At 47.1% G+C, this 20,261-nt stretch overlaps 1 protein-coding gene across 3 annotated transcripts in view; it reads left to right on the forward strand.

Moving 5' to 3' along the window:
- LOC138579573 (embryonic polyadenylate-binding protein-like) overlaps positions 1-20,261 on the forward strand; it is a 1,702,133-nt gene that overhangs the window by 973,826 nt on the left and 708,046 nt on the right. For all 3 annotated transcript variants that reach the window (XM_069649846.1, XM_069649847.1, XM_069649845.1), the window contains exon 8: positions 16,162-16,257. In XM_069649846.1, the coding sequence (XP_069505947.1) occupies positions 16,162-16,257 (96 nt within the window). The remainder of the gene's footprint in view (positions 1-16,161; positions 16,258-20,261) is intronic.

The following is a 20,261-nucleotide window of genomic DNA, read 5'->3' on the forward strand; positions in this document are numbered from 1 at the left end:
CAGAGGGGTGAAGTTGTTAGTGGATTGGTTAATTGGCATTGCTGTCTGGAAGCAAGGCGCTAAACTTCTGTATTCTCTCCAGGTGGGGTGTGCAAGCTTCTCTGCGTCTCCGTCCAGATCTGGGACCAACCAACACTTTAACACATGGCATCAACTCACATTCATAACCTTGCCCAAATTCGGTCCAGGCCACCTACGTTGATGCCTTTCATCCTAAATTGTGTCATCCTTTCCTTTGTTTCCCGTTCGATTGTTTCGTTTTTTCAGTTTGAATCTGTGTTGTTGAAGAGCCAGGTTTTTAGTAATTTTCTGAATTGTAGGTGGTGTTTGGTGTTTCTTATTTCTTTCAGGATGTTCCAGGTTTTTGTGGCTAAGTGGAAGAAGAAGGAACCCCCACGTTTTTTCTTAAGGTATGGTTTTTGTTCCCGGAGGATTTCGTTGCTTGATTTGAGGAGCCTTGTTGTCTTGTAGATTATTTTCTTTTGTAGGAATTCAGCTCCTTGTTCTCTGATTGCCCTGTGTGTTATGCGCATTGTTTTCAAGGTGATGCAATGTTTGACTGGGAACCAATGCAGTGTTTTTAGTACTGGAGTGATGTGATCTCTTCTGAATAGTTTGAAGAGCAGTCTGGCTGCTGTATTTTGGATCTGTTGTAGTTTCGCTCCCCTGACTCCACCCAGTGCCACTCCCCAGTCCTCTTCTATGTCGACTGGAACAGACCGCTTTCACCAGTCCTCCTGGGTTGGACCTCTGGCCTAGTAATTCCATGCGCTCTTCCCAAGAGAAGTGTTTTGTCGGCTTTCTACTCTTTAATCGGATACCTCGGTCCTCTGGTGCCAAGCTCCTCCCAGTGCATGTCGGTGGGCTTCAGCAGGTGTCCTGCTCTTCTACGTCCGACCCCCACCCTCCCCATGTTCTGCCTCTGCTGCCTTGGCCCTGACCACGGCTGGGAAGGCTGCACCCCGTGCATGGTCTGAAGAATAGGCTAGCTCGGTGGAGGGAGCTCTTCAGAGATTTGCCTTTGGAGATCTTGAAGAAATTCGTCGAGCACAAGTCCAGGCCCAAGATAGGGGCACTTTTCTCATCCGCACCCCTCAAAGGCGACTCCTTAACCAGGAAGTGCACAAGCGGGACGGACCTTTCAGGTTCTTGTACCAGGGCATGGACTGAGGCTGCTACAGCTGTCGACCACCAGGCCGAGGGGGGGTCACTAGATCCTACCAGTGACATCATTGAGGGACTGCAAGGTTCTATTACTGGGTCTATGCCTGAGGGGGTAAGGGGTGCCTCGATGCAGTACTACCCGCGACACAGACAATGGCAATCGGCCTCCCAGGCCTCGTCCTGAGGTGCAGGGTAGGCCTCAACCTCCACTGCCAAGAGTCCTGGAAGAGGCCAGACCCAGTTCGGCAAGCAACACTACACAGGCACATGGCATACAGCCCAACAAGATGGCTGCCAGCCCAGATAAAATGGTGGCTCGCCCAACACCATCCCCCTTTGGGAAACAGCTAGGGGAACGAATTTCCGGGTGGTACTGGTCTTCACCGGACACGTAGCCTATGGCATACCCGTCATTGTTGCAGGGCAGATACACCCTGCAGACAGTAAGACAGAGTGTGCCCATGTCTCAGCCTATGCCCGCGTCACCAAGCGCTCAACCGGCCTGTGAAGACAGGTTTTTTTGAGAAATTTGTTTCCATGTGTTAATATCCCTGCAAAATATCGCCATACAAAAATATTGCCATATTTTTTCAGTGAGAGCGGGGGACACCCCCACAACCACCGTTCCCAAAAAACCCTAACATTATCCCTACTAAAAATATCGCCTATGGCCGTTCCCGATGGCCATATATATGGCGATATTTTTGGTGGCGATAATATTACCTGATACCAGACATTTCTGACCTTCATGATGTCTCCTCAGATGGACGTCATCCTCAAGGATGTGATCAGGGACATGCTCCCTAGAAGTTCTGCTGCTGACACCCACGGCCACTCCGTCCGTGGTTCCAGCAACTCTGCCCACACTGCTGCCCTTCCCAGTTCCCACCAAGCTGGCTCCCACACCTCCAACAGTCTTGGTAGCCCAACAGCCACTGCAACAGCCGTTGGCCCCCGTCAGGATGCCGCAACCACCGCCACCCAGCACTCCTCCAGCTGGACCTCACCAGCAGGACACCTTGGTGGACACGGATGATGATGATGATGATGATGAGGAGGAGGAGGAGGAGACAGTCGTTAGCCAAGGCCTTCCCTGAGCGGCTCGCCGAATACTTGGGGCTTCCTCAGCCTGAGGTGGAACAACTGCTAGGACTCACCCCTCGGGAAGTCCTCATTCTACACCCTGCTGCTAGAACTGTGATTCTAAACCAAAAAAAGATGTGGTGGCACTTGCCAAAAAGAGATGGCTTTAACCCCATTCGGCACAGCCTACCAACAGGCTGCTCAATGCCAAGTTTTGGCCGTTGGAGGGGGACCACCGCTTGCATTCGGCACACCCTCGGTTACACTGCTCGGTGATCACTGCTCTACTCCAAGCCACAATCTTCTTTGACTGCATCATCCTCGGCACTCCTGGGTAAGGAGGAGAAAATCCTGGAAGCATACAGGAAGAAAATGTATTCCAACGCTTCCTTTCATCTTCGAGTCTAATGCGGACGCTATGCTCGCCGCTGTCAACCAGAGGCTTTGGTGGGAAATTGTAGACTTCCTTCCAGGAACTTGCAGGGCCAGGCACGCTTCAAGGCGGGGCTGGCGGAGGGCAAAATTGTAGCGCAAGACATTATGGAGTCCACGGTGGCGCACATTGACACCTCAGGCCATGCTATTTGCATCACTACGGACATGAGAAGGATGGTCTGGTCAACCCGAACATCCATGAGTGCATACTGGACCTTCCATTTGAGGGTGACAACCTGTTCGATTCCACTATGGATGAGGAACTGGATTAGAAGAACAGTTCAGACTGCCGGATCCTTATCCATCCTCACCAAGGCCAGTCCGAAAGCATACAGCCGGATGCAACAGCCGTCAGACAAGGGTTGGTCCTTCAGTGGGGAATCTAGGAACGACGGTCCAGGCAACTGGACAGGTCTCCTAGCCAACACTGGTGCAAACACAAGGCCATGCAAAAGGGCTTTTTTCAGTCCCCCCTCCTCAGCCGGAAAAAAGGCATGACACGCCCATCTGGGTCCACGTGTCTCTTGTAGGTGGTGGCAGGCTTGCCCTTCACTCCCAATGCTGGCGCATGAGATTCACGGACCCCTAAATCCTCAGTAGTGACCACGGGCTACCACCTACCTATCCCTTATATCTCGCTCTCCTCCCCTCTGCTCCCACAGATTGGGACAGCAACTCTTTGCGGAAATTCGCTCGCTCTTAGTCAGGCAGTGGAAGAAGTCCCAGCCTTCCAGCGGGGTCTGGGCTTCTATTCATGGATTTCCGTCATACACAAGAAGAACCAGGAGGGCCTGGGAGTTGCATTGGACCTTTCCACCTTGAACCTTTCCCTTCCTCTTCAAAAGTTCAAGATGGTTATCCCAGTGCTTATAGCAGAGACACTGTGCATGGAAGACTGGATGTGCTCCCTGGATCTGAAGGATGCGTACCTACACGTCCTGATCTCGCAGCCCCATCAGTCCTTTGAGGTTCAGGATCATGGGCTTTCATTTCCAATACAAGGTTCTACCCTTCGGCCTCAATTCAGCCCTCAGGGTCTTTACAAGACTGATGAACGTGGTAAATTAACAAGGGGGATCCTGGGAGTCCCTCTGCCAGGCATTAGTCCTGGTTACGAGAGACTTACCCAGAGTCTTTAGCTCACTATCTTTCACAGAGAAGAAATATCCCAAACATATCAGTCTTTGTCCTGCCCTGGGGCAGTCCAGCACTGAAATGCTAGGCAATTCTCCTCTGAACAAGAGTACCAACAGAAACCCCAGACACGTGTTTCGGCCTGGTTGGACCTCATCAGTAGGGTGGATCTGTGCCTCGAAGAATAGTGAGCAAGGGGTGCACGTCTGGATTCCCCTAGTAACTTGGGGTGAGACCCAAAAATGATGAACGTGGTGGCAGTCCTTCTCAGGGCCCAAGGTCACCAGATCTATCATACCTAGACTACTGGCTCATCAGGGCAGGGTCTCCGGTGCCAGTCCACCACACCTCCTCTGCCCTCATGAATACTCTACACGAGTTGGGATTTTCCATCAATCTCAAGAAATCACAGCTGGAGCCTAGGCAGAATCGACCGTTCCTGGGCCTCATCTGGGGTCCGTGCTCTGAGTTTTTCCCTCGGAGGACAAGATCACTGCCATCAAGAGGGCCACAGTGAATTTCTCAACAGAGCAGTGACCTCTGCATGGTGGTATCAACACCTTCTTTAATCGTGGTGGCATGTCGCCTGACAGTGCCATATGTACAATAGGTCAAAACCTTGATTTTTTTTAATTTTTTAAATTTTTTTTTTATTGGGGTGTCTGTGATAAACAGACATAACATTTTCTTGAATATCCTGTGGCTAAAAGATATTGAGGCAACAAACACTAACAATCTCACAGAGATTGTGATAGGTAGGAAAGAGGCTGAAACGTATGACAGTGTAAAGGCAGTCTTGCTTATGCCCTTCCACGAACATGCCTCTGGAAAGCAACCGCTGTGGCTTTGGCTCTGATAGTGTGGGCATGCATATTTGCCGGCAGTGGTTTGTGCTGCCCCTCATAGGCCTCCATGATGGCTATGGAGGACTTGGAAGCCTGAAAGCCCAGCTTTGACCCACCAAAGGTGACAAAGCCTCTGATTTGCGAAAGCTCTTTTTTGTCTAGGTAGAATTTTAGAGCGTGCCTAACATCTAGACAGTGAAGTAACCTCATAACTTCGTCCTTCGGGTCTCTGAAGAAAGTAGGTAGCACTATCTCCTCATTCAGGTGCAACAAGGAGACTACCTTGGGTAAGAAAACAGGGTGAGTTCTACCACCTTGTCCTGGATTTCACTGACCGTGCGTGCAGACGTAAGACCTACCAAGAGAGCTGTCTAAACAGGGACTAGCCTGTTGTCCGCAGATGCCATCGGCTCAAATGGTCAAGGTGCCGTGGAGGTCCAACACTAGGTCTTAACACTGGGTTGAAGGATGAGAAGACCTCCAAGTTCCGGTAGGCTCCAATGACCGCCAGATACGTATGACGTGCGTCTACTTGCACCCCCGAATGTGGGAGGTGTGCTGAGAAGGATAGCACGTCATCCAACATGCAGGTCAGCGGATCAACCTCCTTTGGTTCCGCCCAGTGATAAAACCTATTCCACTCGCTTTTGTACTGGCTCCTATTAGCATCGCTCTTAGCACCCTGTATGATGTCTAGGCTGGCCTGTAACGTATGCAAATGCTTTACTATTCAGGAACCACGCTGAGAGGGTTAACTTCTGGGGGAGGAGGGTGGATGACCGTGCCTCCCTGCTGAGATAGGCAAGATGGGCCCAGTGGAAGGTGCATCGTGGGCTGATTCGAAATGCTGAGCAGTTCTGAGAACCATGGCCTTGCCAGCCACCAAGGAGCTATCAGAATGATACTGAGGTGCCGGGACTCCCTTATCTTGCATATTATTTTGTGTACCATGGGAGTGGGAGGGGAGGCATATGTGTTCATGTGCTTCCACTGCATCTGCAATGCATCACCCAGAGAGCCTTGTCCCTGCCAGGACTCGAACTGGGGTCACCTGCGGTTGGACCCGGTGGCAGAGATCCAACTGAGGATGACCTTATCTGTTGAAGATCCCCTGAAGGACCTGTTAGTTCTAGTGCCATTCGTAGTTATCCGCACCCAGCCTGCTGAGACTGCCCGCCTTCAGGTTGGACTGCCCCCAGGAGTTGGATTGCTGCCAAGTGTATGTTGTCCAACAGAGCCACTCCCAAATGTTGACTGCTAGAGTGCACAAGGGCAGAGACCTGATGCCACCCTGCTTGTAGATGTATTACATGCTGGTGAAGCAGTCAGTTTGAATGAGGCTTGCCTTGCCCCTGATCATCGGAAGGAAGGCGTTGAGCGCGAGCCAGATGGCCACCAACTCGAGCCAGTTGAGGTGCGCCTCCTTCTCCTGATGGGATCAAATCCCATGGACACTGTGGCTGTCCAAGGTACCTCCCCAGCCCTCTAGGGATGAGTCTGTGGTGATGCTAGCCTGCAGTGATGGTAACCTGCGATGCTGGTTGCCGGAAGGGCCTACCTATCCACAAGTTGTAGTCTGTGCTCCACCAGACTAGGTCCTGGTGGAGATGAAGTGGGAGCTGACCAGCTATGCCTGGGAACCCTTCTCCTGACTCCAGGAGGCTGCAAAGTGCACCTGCAAGCGCCTCATTTTGAGCCTTGTGTATGGCACTACCAGGAATCCGACTACCACCTCCTCCTGTATTAAAGTGCTCTAGACCAACAATAGCTAATATCAGCTGACTTTAATTTCAGCAGGAAAAAGACCGAATAAAGGGTCCCAGAGCGTGTCTGTTAATAGAAAAAATGACTTATTTCACGAAACACCTCTTTAAGGGAGTGTTTTTTTTGCTAAAACAAATATACATTATGTAGTACAATTCAAACTCTCATACATCGAATGATATCATTCATCAAGAATTAGTATATAAAACTGGCTTACATTTTGTACCAGAAGTTCAATTGTTAACCAGATAGTGTTTTTTTTTTAATTGGGCACATGTTTTAACTATCAAACCTTTCTAGCATCAGAATAGAAAATAGTCATCAGTTCAAGAGAACTGAGGAGAAAATATAAATAAACCAACAACCAAAAAAATGACAATATCACAAATGCCAGGGCAGAGGTGGCTTCAATTATATAAGATTTTCAATAAGTACCTTAGCCTTTCTCTTGGCTACAAGCAGTCTCCCCACCACTATAAAGTACTACTACCTTTGCCCGGCATTCACACAACCCCCCCCCCCCCACCCACATAAAGTCCGATTCAGACCTTACATCCCTCCAGGATTTCAAATACAATTTTCAGAAAGGCTAGTAACGTCAGTGTTGAGGAAAGCTTAGCTCCCAAAATCAACAGGATCCACCAAGCATCAGCATCCAGAGTTGTTTCCAGAAACACTTCCCAGTCGCCGGGTATGGTTGTCCCTTAATGCTCTGCAAAGTAGAACTAGATGGAAAAGAGTTTCATTGCCGCAGCCACATAGTCTGCCCAAGGAAGGGCTTCCTTTTCTCCATAACTTCCTTTGTAGGATATAAGTTCAGTCGGAAATGCATAAACTGACTTCGGAGATAGCTGCTGGGAAATGTGACCAGGTAAGGTAGGACTCTGCCTCTTGCCCTTACGTCTGGGATCGACTTGCCATATATTTTAAATTTGTCTTTCGCCTCCATTGAGGTAATCCTATCGATATCCATCATTTTTCGTTTCACTAGTGTAGGATTTTGTAATAAATTATCCTGATTGGCATTGACACTAGAGAGCAATGAGATGCAGGCCGTATTCCATTGCTCAAGAAGGGGCTCTGATTTTTCGACTAGGGCATTTTTCATAGTAGCAAATCCTCTAGCTCCTTGTGCACTAAGGCCCTTGCTCTAAAAAGCCCAGGGATTTCCAAGCCACCAGCACATACAGAGAAGTAAAACCAGTCTCTATTCTTATAGGCTGGACTGGTGTAGAGTTAGGCAGAGATAAAACGCGCCTCCAGAATAGCCCTTCCAGTTTTGGCCAAAGATTGTGGGATAACACCAAAGAAGCCATAAGTCAATATTGGTGTTACCTTTTTGCGATTAAAAAAATCAATCACTGGAAGCAGTGTAAACTTGCAGTATCGTTTCATGATCGATCTTGCCTTGGCGGCCAAATTCTTCACCTTGCTGTGCAAACATTTTTCTTGATAGGCATCCGTGCCACTGCTGCTGAGACTCATTCCGATATAGGTCAGGGAGGCGACCTCAAAAAAAATCTCGCCTTTCAGAAACCAGGCATTGCGTTGATTTGTCCTTCCTGCCATACCCCCATGGTCAGAATTCTCGATTTATTCACATTGATCATTAAGCCACTGGCTTCAATGTAGAGTTCTAATGCATTGAGTTGGTGCTGCAGACCAACCTGTGTCTGATCCATCATGACCAGGTCATCAGCATAGAGCAATCTGTTTAGGGATTCACCTGCCACGGTTGGTGGAAAACATCTTGTCTTAACAAAAGCAGTGTTGATATTGGAGATGAACAAGTTGAAAATTGTCGGGGCCAACCTACACCCCTGCTTAAGTCCCTTCTCCGTTTGGATTGGCTTAGTTAGATTGCATAGGCTGTCCAGTCTCACCGATGTTGGAGTTCCAGCGTGTAAGGCCTTTATTGGTTCTAAAGTATCCTTTGGGCAGTCCCAGCGTTCCAGCTTTGACCACAAAATACCTCTGTCCAGAGAGTCAAAAGCGTGGGCTAGATCAATAGAGGCCAAAAATATTTTACTGGATGTTGTAGCCTTTGCCCTCATATCTAGTAGATTAATTAGAAAAAAGGCTGTGCCAATTCCTTTAACAAATCCAGCTCGCCAGATGTCTCGATGGTTTGATGCCTTACTCCATTCTGTCAGATTTTTAAGAATGACTGCGGCAAAGAGTTTTCTGATCACATCGAGTAGGGTGATAGGCCTGTAGTCAGCCGGGTCAGACCTATCGCCCTTTTAAAAAATTGGCACTATGATAGAATGTATCCATGAGAGAGGTATCTTCTTGGTTGTTTTAATGTGATCGAATATCTGCACAATAAAGGAGGCCCACTCTTCTGGGTTGCACTTCAGCATTTGGTTGGAGATGCTGTCCAGTCCAGCCGCCCTAGATGCACTAGCCAAGCTGATCAAGGACAAAACTTCCTCTTTATCAGTATTAAGTAACCATTTCTCCTGAGGATCTACTATATGCAACTGCTTTGCAAATCGAGAGTGCGTATACAAAGACTTAAAGTGAGTGTCCCAGAGTTCTGACGCATTGGCTATTAAAGACGACTGAGGATTGTTAATGTTGAACATTTTCCGCACTTCCGCCGTATTTTTTGATGCGATCCACTTCAGCATCTTTTCAGCATCTCTTTGCAGCATAAGGTATTTATGAGAGGTAATCCAATTTTTTTATTTTTAAAACCAGGTTTATTTTTGGTTCGAAGGCATACATGTAATTTCAAAGTAACATTTGCCAATAATACTCACTTAGGTTCTGCAGTTTACTTATGTTCATAGGAGTTCGCATTACCTTCAAGGATTTTCAGTTTTCAACCCCTCCCCCCCCTCACATTTTCCTTTTATCCCCCACCCTCTATATATAAATCCCTCACCCTCCAACTTTAAGCACTATTTTACACTTAAGAGTTCAGACTATTTAGAATCTTTTCCTGGCTTTAGTGTCTCAATGTGTGGAAGAATTCAGATTACAAGCGTGTTCCGGAGTAGGCAGGGTTTGAAGAAATGAGCTTCTCTGTCCTGTACATGTTCATGGAATGGGTTCCAGGTAGTTAAGAATCTTAGATATTTACTGGTATTGATGGCGCATATCTTCTCCATGGCCATTACTCCCCAGATCTTGATCCACCACCATGCTGAGATTGGGCCCTCCTTGTTTTTTCCAATTTTGTGCAGGGGTCATTCTTTCTGCCGATAATAGGTGAGTAATAAGCTTGGCGGCTGTTCCTGACATTGCACATTTCCCTTCTATAGGGACTCCTAAGAGAAATGTCTTCAGGGATCTCGGCAGTTCAACCCCTGAAATGTCCTTTATCCAAATAGTGTTTTACAAACTTTCGGTCAATTTTTGAAAGTGTTTGGTCAGAGCTTCAAAGACAGGGAAAAATAAGACGTTTCATAGTGACAGTGAATATAAATGTAAACATTCCACTAATGTATGTTTTTTAGAACACAGAACTACATGGACTACGCCTTCGACAACTACTGCTTGGATGCCAGCTCGAGGTCCGACGCTGGGCAGGCAGTATTAAGGAACTTGTTTTCCTAGGAGGGTCACCTCTCCACTCTGGGGCTACATTCAGTTGTAATCGCCCATACAGTATTGAGGAAAGGGGTCGGGACGTAAGAGTAATTAAAAGTTCTCCAGCATGGGGTCTGGCATGGATTCACATGCTCATGAATATTCCCCGTCAGGCTGGGAATCCTCGGTAAAGAAAAATCAGTATCAGTTTCGTTTCTGATCTGTCTTTCGTAGTAGTAACTCAAGAACCCCTAGAGGCACCGCGATGACAGTCTTCCTCTTGGCCTCCCGGCGCTGATGGAGGAAACCTTCCTTTTTCTGCTCCTCCGGGCAGAGCTGGAACAATTCGGATGCCCTGGCGATCATGGCGTGGAATGAGCCAATCTCGTCGGGCGGGGATGCCCGTGCGATGGGAGACCCGTTCCGTCGCCCTCAGAACCCGTCGTCGAGCCCACCGCACCGTCATCTCCCGACTCGTGGGAGGATGAGGATGGAACTGCAGGCCTCACGGGGGCGAGTGGAGGAGAGGGTTGGGTCCTCCGTCGTTTGTTCTGAGGACTTCCCGACGGGCCAGGATGCGGGTCCTCCGGCCTGGGCCGTGGTAATCTCGTCCTTATCTCAGAGCATAAGGACTGGATCGCAGACAAAATGGCCGCCGAGCTGTCCTGAGGGCTAGGTTCCGGCTGCGCCGGAAGGGAAGGCTGCTCTTCCTCGCCATCGTCGTATTCCTCGGTTATCTCCCGAGGATCTTCCTTGCGGGACCGAACCTTCTCGAATTGTACTTCGAGATTCCTTGTGAACCTCGGTCAGTTCCTCCTCTGAGGCTGACTCAGAGCTTGAGGAGGCTTCCGTGCCCCCCGCCCCTTGTTCCATCATGGTGGCCATGACGATGGGCTGAAAAGAGGATTCCCTCCTTGGCGGCAGGAAAACTCTAGTCCCGGAGGCAGTCTCCACTGGCGGGGTCTCTGCCGGCTTGGCCAGAGTCGCCACGATCGCCTCGATAGAAGCCTTTGCCTGCTGGGTAGGGGCCTTCACCACCTTAGGTGCGTCCTGGGCCTTCACCTTAGGGGGAGGGGCGACGCCTCGCTCCCCCTCACCCGAGATCGGACGGGGCCTCTCCTGAAGCTTACCCGGGGTCTCGCACTTCCTCTTCCCCGAACCGGAGCGCTGGCTCGTGGTTGACGGTGCCGGGGAAGGTGCACCCTGCCTGGCGACCGAAGAGCCAGACCTTTCAGCGCTCTCGGAGCCAGCGGACTCCTGGCGCTTGGCCTGGTGTTGGGCCCCCGTCGCCGGGGCGCCCGCACAGGACTTAGAAGCCCGCTCGGACCCTTTCTTCTTCTTCTTCTCACCCGTTGAGCCTTTCTCCAACCAGCTGGCGAGACGAGATCGACGGTCCCTCATGGTCCGCTCCGACAAGTTCTTGCAGAACTGGAAGTCCTTCTCTACATGAGTCTTGTCGCCATGAAGACAGTAGAGGCATCGCGAATGTTCGTCCTCCTTAAACACATTCTGCAGCCCGCATCCAGGGCAGCTGCGAAACAGCTTGGGTCCGGGTGACTAACTCGCGTCCTGGGCCATCTCGAAGTAGGCCGCAAATCTTCTGGAATCCTCCAAAGTGCGAAACACGCAGTAAAAGCTCGAGTGCTAAGCACGAGGACTCCCAACACTTGAACGTGCGGTAAAAATCTGAAGATGGCTGCCAGAGGCGGGGCTTAGGGAGATGGCAGTCATTGGCTGTGGTCAGTATGACGCAGAGATCAGTGATTGGTTACTACTACGAAAGACGGATCAGAAACTAAACTGATACTGATTTTTCTTTACCGAGGATATCCAGCTTGACGACGGTTAATATTCATGAGCATGTGAATCCATGCCAGACCCATGCTGGAGAACAACAGTTACAGGTAAGTAACTTGTTCCTTACTCACTGTAGTGATGAACGTACTCCTCCATACGTCCCCCCGTCCTCCCTCTTAATAAAACTGGTGTCATTAGGCAATGGTAATATTGTCGACTCGTCAAAGGGGACCGAGTGGCACTGGTGGGCGGAGTCAGGGAGCACATGCTCCCAGGGCCGCACTCCTGCGTGCCTCTAAATTTAAAGGGGAAGACTATTTTTTCTGATGACAAAGGTTCGCTCTCCCGTCCCTTGCGAGGGATGCCCCATACAGTATGGACTAGGAGTACGTTAGTCACTATGGTAAGTAACTTATATCCCACTGTATGCAGCGAAACCATTGGATTAGGCACCTTTTTATTAGTTGTTGATTGTCTCAATGTGGGCTCTGGGGTGATCCGAAGAATGTATATGTTGATGGAAAATGTGTGGAACATATTTGCAAAGGAAAATCATTTTTTGATAGTGAGGTTTCATCTGGGAACAGCAAAATGTTTTTGGGAATCTTATATTGAAAATGATTGCAGATCAGTAATGTCAAGCTAGATTGAGGCCTTTGGGACTGTACTAGAATGACAAATGCATGATCAGGGTAAAGTGACAGACTTCCCAGTTGATCTTTACGTTTTGTACAAATGTTTGTATACTTCATACTGGACCATATACCCTTTTTAATTTATTTTTTTACAAATATCAAAACACAGCATACAGGGGTGGAATACTGGTGGGGGGTCAGATTATCAAAATGTTCAAATCTGTGACATTTTCTAGCGAATCAGGATGACTACGCACACACTGAGCACATATTTCACGTCGTTTCATTTTACGGAAAAATTGTACGGCCGAACTATCCCTATCACTGTCAGTGGTCCCTACCTATGTTACTAACTAAGCTGCTTGTTAGTCATTTGTGACTTTCAAAAGGAATAAGTCTGCTGTCCAAACTAACCTAGCTGACCCTACCACCATGATAACCAACTTGGGTCTGAAGAATAGATCCCTTCTCCTAAGGGTACTTCTGGTAGCACAAATTAAAAAAGGGGGTGGGAGCCCCTCTACTGAGAATGAACATGGCTCAAATACCCTGCTCGGTAATTTCTCCCACTCGGAGCTCCTGCCTATTCGGTTTCTCACTGGAGTTTGCTGTAACACTGACATGTCTCTGTTCAATACAGTATGGGCTTGAAACTCACAGGCTTCACTGCACATGCCTATTCTGCCTCCTCCAGATGTTATGCAGCTTGGGGCCGTCCCTTGCCTGCGTATACGTTCCTCTCTGTTTCTCACCAGGTACTCGCTACTCAGCATACTCGTCCTAGTGTATTGGGTGCTTCCATTTAAAGGGACATGATCTCTTTCTGGGTGATAATTATATCTATTGAGTTTTTCTTGGTCCCAGTCTTGTTGATTAAAAGTCTCTGGTATTTTAAAGCATCCCTTGTAGGCCACGGTGTGCACAGATTTAGGGAGTTCCTCACGGGAACTGGAGTAACTGTCAGCCAAGGGGGGGGTGTCTCCTGGTGAGGTCAAACTTGCCATGGACATATAGGGAGGGTCTTGCGGAGCAGGCTCACCTTCCAAGCCTCACAGGGGGGGGGGTGCTACCCCTTTGGGGGGGGAGAGGGGAATGCAAATGTCCTTGATGTGGCTGTTAATATATTAACAAAGATATTCACTCACTAAAAAAGAATGTGGCCAGTGTCAATAAAAGCAATATGCATTCAACAGTGTATACTCTGAACCCTGGTTCACAGTTCATTCAATAGTTCAACAGGAGAGTGTTCTGCCCTCTGGTCCATGGGATCTATGGTGTGTTACTACTGAACTCCCATGTTCATTTAAACTGTGCACTTCTGTTTGTGGCCTGGGCTTGAAGGGGCAGGTGCTTCGACCCAATTGAACGACAGACAGCAAGTGGTGAAATGACACAAGCATCAGGCAAGTGTTGGAGTTTAATTATGGGAAAAAAGTGGTATAGATGTTTTTGAGGTTGCAGTTTCAGCAGATAAAAGAGAAATAATTACAAATGTTGCTATAGATTACTGCATACTTGTTTATCAATTGTGGGAGTGCAGTAGTATGTTCTTACTCTTTTAAAAAAAAAAAAAAAAAAAAAAAAAAGTATAAAACCCCAGAGGGTGAATGTCATTACTTTGGGCAAATCTTACATGCTCTGAAGGGGCTTCTGGATGGACAACCATACATCTCGTGCTACAAAGACAAAATTAGGTAGATGGTTCCTGTCGTTTCACCGTTTTCAAAGGGGCCCAGCCTTGAATGAGGTGAGGTCGGCAGGTACTGGCTCTTTTGCATGAGGAGTCTGAACAAGCGCATCCATTAGAAACTGTGGCACTTAATTTGGTCTAAATGAAATCACACATACTGACTACTACTACCATGTCTTGGTAAGCTTTATGATGGGGACTAAATCAGCTAAGCGACCCCTTGCCTACCTTCTCCAACACCCAATGCATGTTAGCCAGTTCAACTGCACTGGGAGCCTTTGCAGAGCATAGAATGCGGCAGTGGGTTAATAAAAATAAATAGTTGTGCAATGTCCTCCAGTATCTAACTTTTGATACATGATGCATCACAAAATGTGGTTGGTGATATCTTGGTGCCTTTCTTGCTAAGAAATTTTGTTTTCGGGCATGACAGTACGCAAGGAATCTTCCTTGTGTAGGGCTATGTTGGTGGGTATAGGGCTGATCGATCAGAGGACATTTTAGAAACCTTGTATGGAGCTTGGTTTAACCGGATGTATACTAATTGACCATGGGAGAATTGGCCTCGGGAGAATTAGGACAATTAGGTAATACCGTTGAACCAGTTGTGTTCTAGACCAGGACATACCAACCTACGATGTTCTGAATTGTCCCATTACACCAACCTCAAGGCAAAGGTCTGGAAACCCCCATAACCCTCAAGTCCCCGGTAATCTAATGGGAAGAGGGTTATAACGTTATTTCAACATAAGGAGGCCCACCCCCAGTGTGTTCCGTACCTTTTGGTTTTGGATAGTGTTGCAACTCTGAATAAGTCTTTAGTTACTCTTGTGTTTCAAGTAAATACTACAATATACTGGCCATTGTGCATTCTCTTTTAAATGATTTTCACTGCTAAAAGCAGATACTATTTGATCATTCAACTGAAAACCTAACTGACTCCTATATAAAGTGTCTGTTTATTTGTTTAATGTTCTTTCCTACTTGTACCTCTTTGTGTGTCTGGAGTGAATGTTTATTTGTCTCATCATACTAACCTGCTCCTAGTTATGTCACAATCGCGTTGCCTTTTCTGTCCCACTGGAGAACACCGAGTCCTTCACTAGGCCATCCTGAAATGTTCATAGTGACCCCCCCATCCACCTTTTTTTCCACACTTTTAAGGGCATTCTGTCTTTAGTGTTAATCTCTCTCGTATATCCTTATCTGGCTGCTACGTACCATTTTAGCATATCAACCAGCCACCTATTTATGCAGTGAACCCTCAATACAGTAAGTGCGTCTTCGTTGGGTGCATTTTTCCCTGAGTATATCCAATTATAGTGTATTGGTAAATAACCAATCGGAAGTCTGGAATCGTGCAAAGAAACGCATTGCATCCAGAGCTGCTTTCTCAAGACAAACTCTGTAAAAAGGTTGTAAAAGTATCCGGAGTTGCTTAATGACTTTCAATCCTTGTCTTTTGGAGGGCATAAAAGGGAACACACTTTGATTATTTTCCCCTAGCAGACGGCAATGCAGACTGTCGTGGATTCTGGCCCAGGTACTGAACCACCGTACAGTTGGTAAAACCTCATTGTATGTAACTCAAAAGAATGTATAGCTTCAACTAAAACACTGCTGCAGATCAGCAAACAAATTAATCAAGATTTGGGACTGACTTTCGTTCCTGAATCTGTAAGACCTTCCTGTAAATCTCACATCTGTGTCCTTCAAAGTTTGCCCTTACTAGTAAGACTTCAAACGGTATGCCTATTATTGTACGCTAGCCGTGTTGTCACCTTGTGGAGCCCAACTTTTCTTCACAGCTAGGTTTGCGCATACATATAACATTAACTTCTGCTTCCTTTAGATTGCAGCCACTTATGTTACTATTGCCTTGTTATATATTATATCCTCCCGTTTTTTAATGCCTTGCAACTATCTGTTGCATGGTTCAGTCTTAGTCTTTAATATCTCCTCCTTCCCTATACACTGAACTGCAGTCTGTAAGGAGTTTATTTACTGCTTTCTTGCAATAAAACTTTGAAACCTAAACCTAGTCAACATTTAATATTCAATTTCTTCTGTTTTGTAGGGAGTAAATTTATACGTTAAGAACCTGGATGATGGCATTGATGATGACCGGCTTAGGAGGGAATTTTCTCCTTATGGTACGATCACAAGTGCAAAGGTAAACAAATATTGTCAAATTGGGACTGGATTTGTATGTTGTCTCAACCTCTGGATTGTAGACACATTTGTAATTGTTTTGGTTTTCCCTTGTTTAGTGTTCTTTCATAATTGTCTGGCAATTCATCCTTCATGTTCTGATCTGCAATTTTGTACTTTTCTTCCAATAAATGCTGTCCTTATGTTTTGTTTCAATTCAGGATTAGTTTGCATTTTCCCCATTGAATTTAAATGTGCTTTAATAGTATACATTTGTTTTTTTTACTGGAAAGATGCATCTTCATGTATTGTTGGTTTTGACCTTCTTTAAAATGAGTTGCTAGTGTTTGGTTCCTTCTATTGTCATTGCTATATTTACATTTAGTTTTCTTGTGGAATTTGCATTTTTTCTCTCAAAAAATGTATCTTACAACATTCCCTAGTTAAGAGCAACCTTTGGCTCACCAGATGCTTTGACTGCAACCCCCATCAGCCGTAGTCCATGGCGAGGGTTCATGGATGTCACATTAAAAAACATTTGGAGAGCCCAGGCCCTGCCATACTTTTTCCACACTGCTGCTTGAGGTGAATCTTGGTTTCTTGATTTCTAACCAGAACTGATTTTTTTTGTTTAAGGGCTGCACATTAGAAAGGCCCCCCCCCCCCTTCAGCTGAATTTGGTGGTTGCGCCGCTTACACTATTGCCACTGTGTTCCGCATTACACATACTGGCACATATATTCTCTATGTACTCAGCCTGCATTTTTTATTCTGGGTCGAGCCCACCTCCCCCATTTAACATAGTCTCTTCTGCTAAGTAGATGAGGAGCATAGACTGGTCCTGATCTCCTCTCTTGGACTCCATTCTATGAGCTGGGCTTTGGGCAATGATTGAGATTTATGGCCATCCACGCGGCCTTCATTTAAATTGATGACCCTGTGGCTTCCAGTTAACACCTACCGGGCCTCCTGGATGACACAGCTAATCATCCCCACAAGGCACGCAGAAAGCACGAATTGAAGATGAGTCTGGCCAAAGCGAAGGTAAGCACAGGATCCTCCTCCATCAAAGCTTTGCTCCATGCCTTGAAGGGGACTCCTGCTGGTTCGCTACCCAACTCTCTTAGATGGGATCAGGAGGTAGACGAGGCCCCAACGACTAAGGGAGCTATCCAATGCATATTGCTTTCCTTTCTGCAAGACATGAAAGCTTCCATGCAGTAAATAAAGAAGTCCCTCTCCAACCTAGGACTTTACTTACAGACCAACGAACAGCGCATATCTGAGCTGGAATCCTCCTCCTATGAGCATTCACACAGTCAAGGGAATTGGAACAGCGACTGCAGGTCCTAGAAACCAAATTTCATTTCATGAGGAAACAGATAATAGGTCTAGGAGGAAGAACGTGGGTTCGTGGGATCCGCATGGCATAACCAATCTTGAATTAGAGGATTGTGGGAAGTCTCAGTTTGGTACCATCCTGGGAGACTTGATGGGTCTGGATCTAACGCTGGACCGGACACACCAGGTGTTTTCCAACTTCCAACAACATAAAGGGCTGGCTCCTGATGTATTAACCAGCGTCCATTACTTTCAGTCAAAGGAACTCATCTTGCAATAAGCACAGGGCCACCAAAACTTGAGTTTCAGGGTAGCCGCAATTTAGCTAATTCAAGATCCAACTCCCTCGACTACCTTGAAGCACCATCAACTGAAGTCTCTGAATACCTGGCTGCAAGGTAAAGGGATCCAATACCATTGGTGGTTCCCTTTCAAAATGATCTTCTCGATGGACGGTAAGAAGCATCAATACTCCACGTTGAGGGCAGCGGTTGGCACTCTGAAAGTTCCCGAATCTGAAATTCAGCTCCTAGAAAAAGGTTTATGATCCCGAACGGCTTCAAGTTTGGACTGTCATGCATTCTAGATGAAATATAGGCGGCGGTTGAGGAGCCCCTCACTTGATCACTGGGACAGCAGTGTTGGACTCTGCGGATCCCACCTAATAGCAGTTCATTCTTGTGCTTTCTCCTTCTGGTTTCCTTTTGAAAGTTGGTTACACATGCGTTCCCTCGATTTCTTTGTTCCACCCTCAGGGACGCACACTTTCTTGGTTAGTCTGCTTAACTGTTATATCAGAGTTTTGGGCAGGATTAATATCTAAAATAAATGTGTGTGAGCATTATTTTGTGTGTTGGGCCGCATGTGCATACATCCCTTTTACAGGGGTTAAACCTGATACTTACCTTTTTTGGGACTGTCTTATTTCATTTGGGGTTTTCTGAATCTTTTATTTTTGTTTATTTGGGATTCACTTGGTTCCGGCCACCACGGGAGAGAGCGTTTCTATTATGGATTTAATTCTGGAGGTTCTTGGTGCATGAGCAGGTCCCCCTGGGACATTATCCATGGTGTATGTCGGAGCCTGCTCCTATTCATCTCCCATGTTCCCTCTTCATGGGTCATGGTTGAAGCCCCCCCTGCAAAGTCCTTGTTCGATGATGATGGCACTTAAATTGATTTCCCTAAATGTCCAGGGCCTCAAATCCCCCACGAAGAGACAAAAGACAAAGCATACTGACCAAATTAACTCAACTTGGCACTGATATTGCTCCCCTTCCTACAGGACACACCTTTCGTCAAGATTAGCTGAGATTACAATCCGTCTAGTTTCCTCAATCGTTTTTTGCCTCAGCACCAGACAAGAAAGCGGGGGTGGGGGGTTGCAATTTTGATGGTGAGGCCCGTTACCTTTTCCAAGTTCGAGATACTCTGCCACCCTGGAGGGTTGGTTTGTAGGCGTGTTGTGGCAATGGGGGGGTGAGGGGGAACCTTAACTCTGCTCTCAATATATGTGCCAAACCAATGCCATTTTTTTGTCCTCTGAGCTGTTTCCTAAGGTGGTCCAATTTCAATGGGGGGTGAGGGGATTTGGTCGTGAGGGTGGGGAAGGTTCTAACTGGATCGTAGTACTCGATGAAGACCTCAACAGATCCGGAAACAGTTTTTCGGGTGGGGTCAGGGCATTCACCTCACCTTGATGCAAGCCATGGAGGACTTGCAGATAGCGGATGCATGGTGACCTCTTCACCCCATGATGAGGGATGACTTTCTTTTCACATGTTTATTTCTTGGCTTTTATTCAATGTACATAGCAGAAACATTTTAGGACACAGTTGTGGAAGAATGACAAACAGTTTCTTGCTTAGATCAGTAGGTCGGTTTAGCCAATGTAACTTATCAAACTAAACAAACGTTCCATACAAGTCTAGCTCATCCGTCTGGTAAGTGTGAGGTGGCCCGCCAATGCCAGGTCAGACCTAATATTTGCAGTGTTTCAGGGGGGGATGCCCCTGATTCGCGTATTCCGGGGCCAGTGAAACCAGGGCACCTTTGTTCTCCAGCATGGGGTCTGGCATGGATTCACATGCTCATTAATATTCCCCGCCGTCAGGCTGGGAATCCTCGGTAAAGAAAAAATCAGTTTTAGTTCTGTTTCTGAGCGGTCTCAACTAATAACCAATCACTGGTCATACTGTCCCCAGCCAATGACTGCCCTCTACCTAAGCCCCTCCTCTGGCAGTCATCTTCAGAGAAGTGTTGGAGTCCTCGTGCTGTAGCTCTTGAGCTTCTACTGTGTATTGCGTTTTTTCGTAGAGTTTACTCTTATTTTTTCGGTCAATTCGAGCCTCAAGCTCCACCGATTCTTCTTCTGATCAACAGGGACCCGTTTCGGAATTTTCTACGCCCCTCAAGGGCAGATTTTCGTCGAATTTCACTTCTTGGAGGATTCCAGAAGACCTTTGATGCCTACCCCAATTGAGACATGGCCCAGGACAAAGGAGATTGGACACCTACTGGATCCAAACTGTTCAGGAACTAGCCAGGATGTGGATTACAGAATGTCTTCAAGGAAGATGAGCACTCCTGGTGCCTCTACTGCCTTCGCGCCAACAAGTCACACGTGGAGGACTGTGTATTCTGTAAGAACATGTCCGTCTGGACAATGAAGGGCCGGCGTATCCA

The sequence above is a fragment of the Ambystoma mexicanum genome, chromosome 3p, assembly GCF_040938575.1.
Source record: "Ambystoma mexicanum isolate Mex_15411 chromosome 3p, UKY_AmexF1_1, whole genome shotgun sequence".
NCBI classification, from domain to species: domain Eukaryota; kingdom Metazoa; phylum Chordata; class Amphibia; order Caudata; family Ambystomatidae; genus Ambystoma; species Ambystoma mexicanum.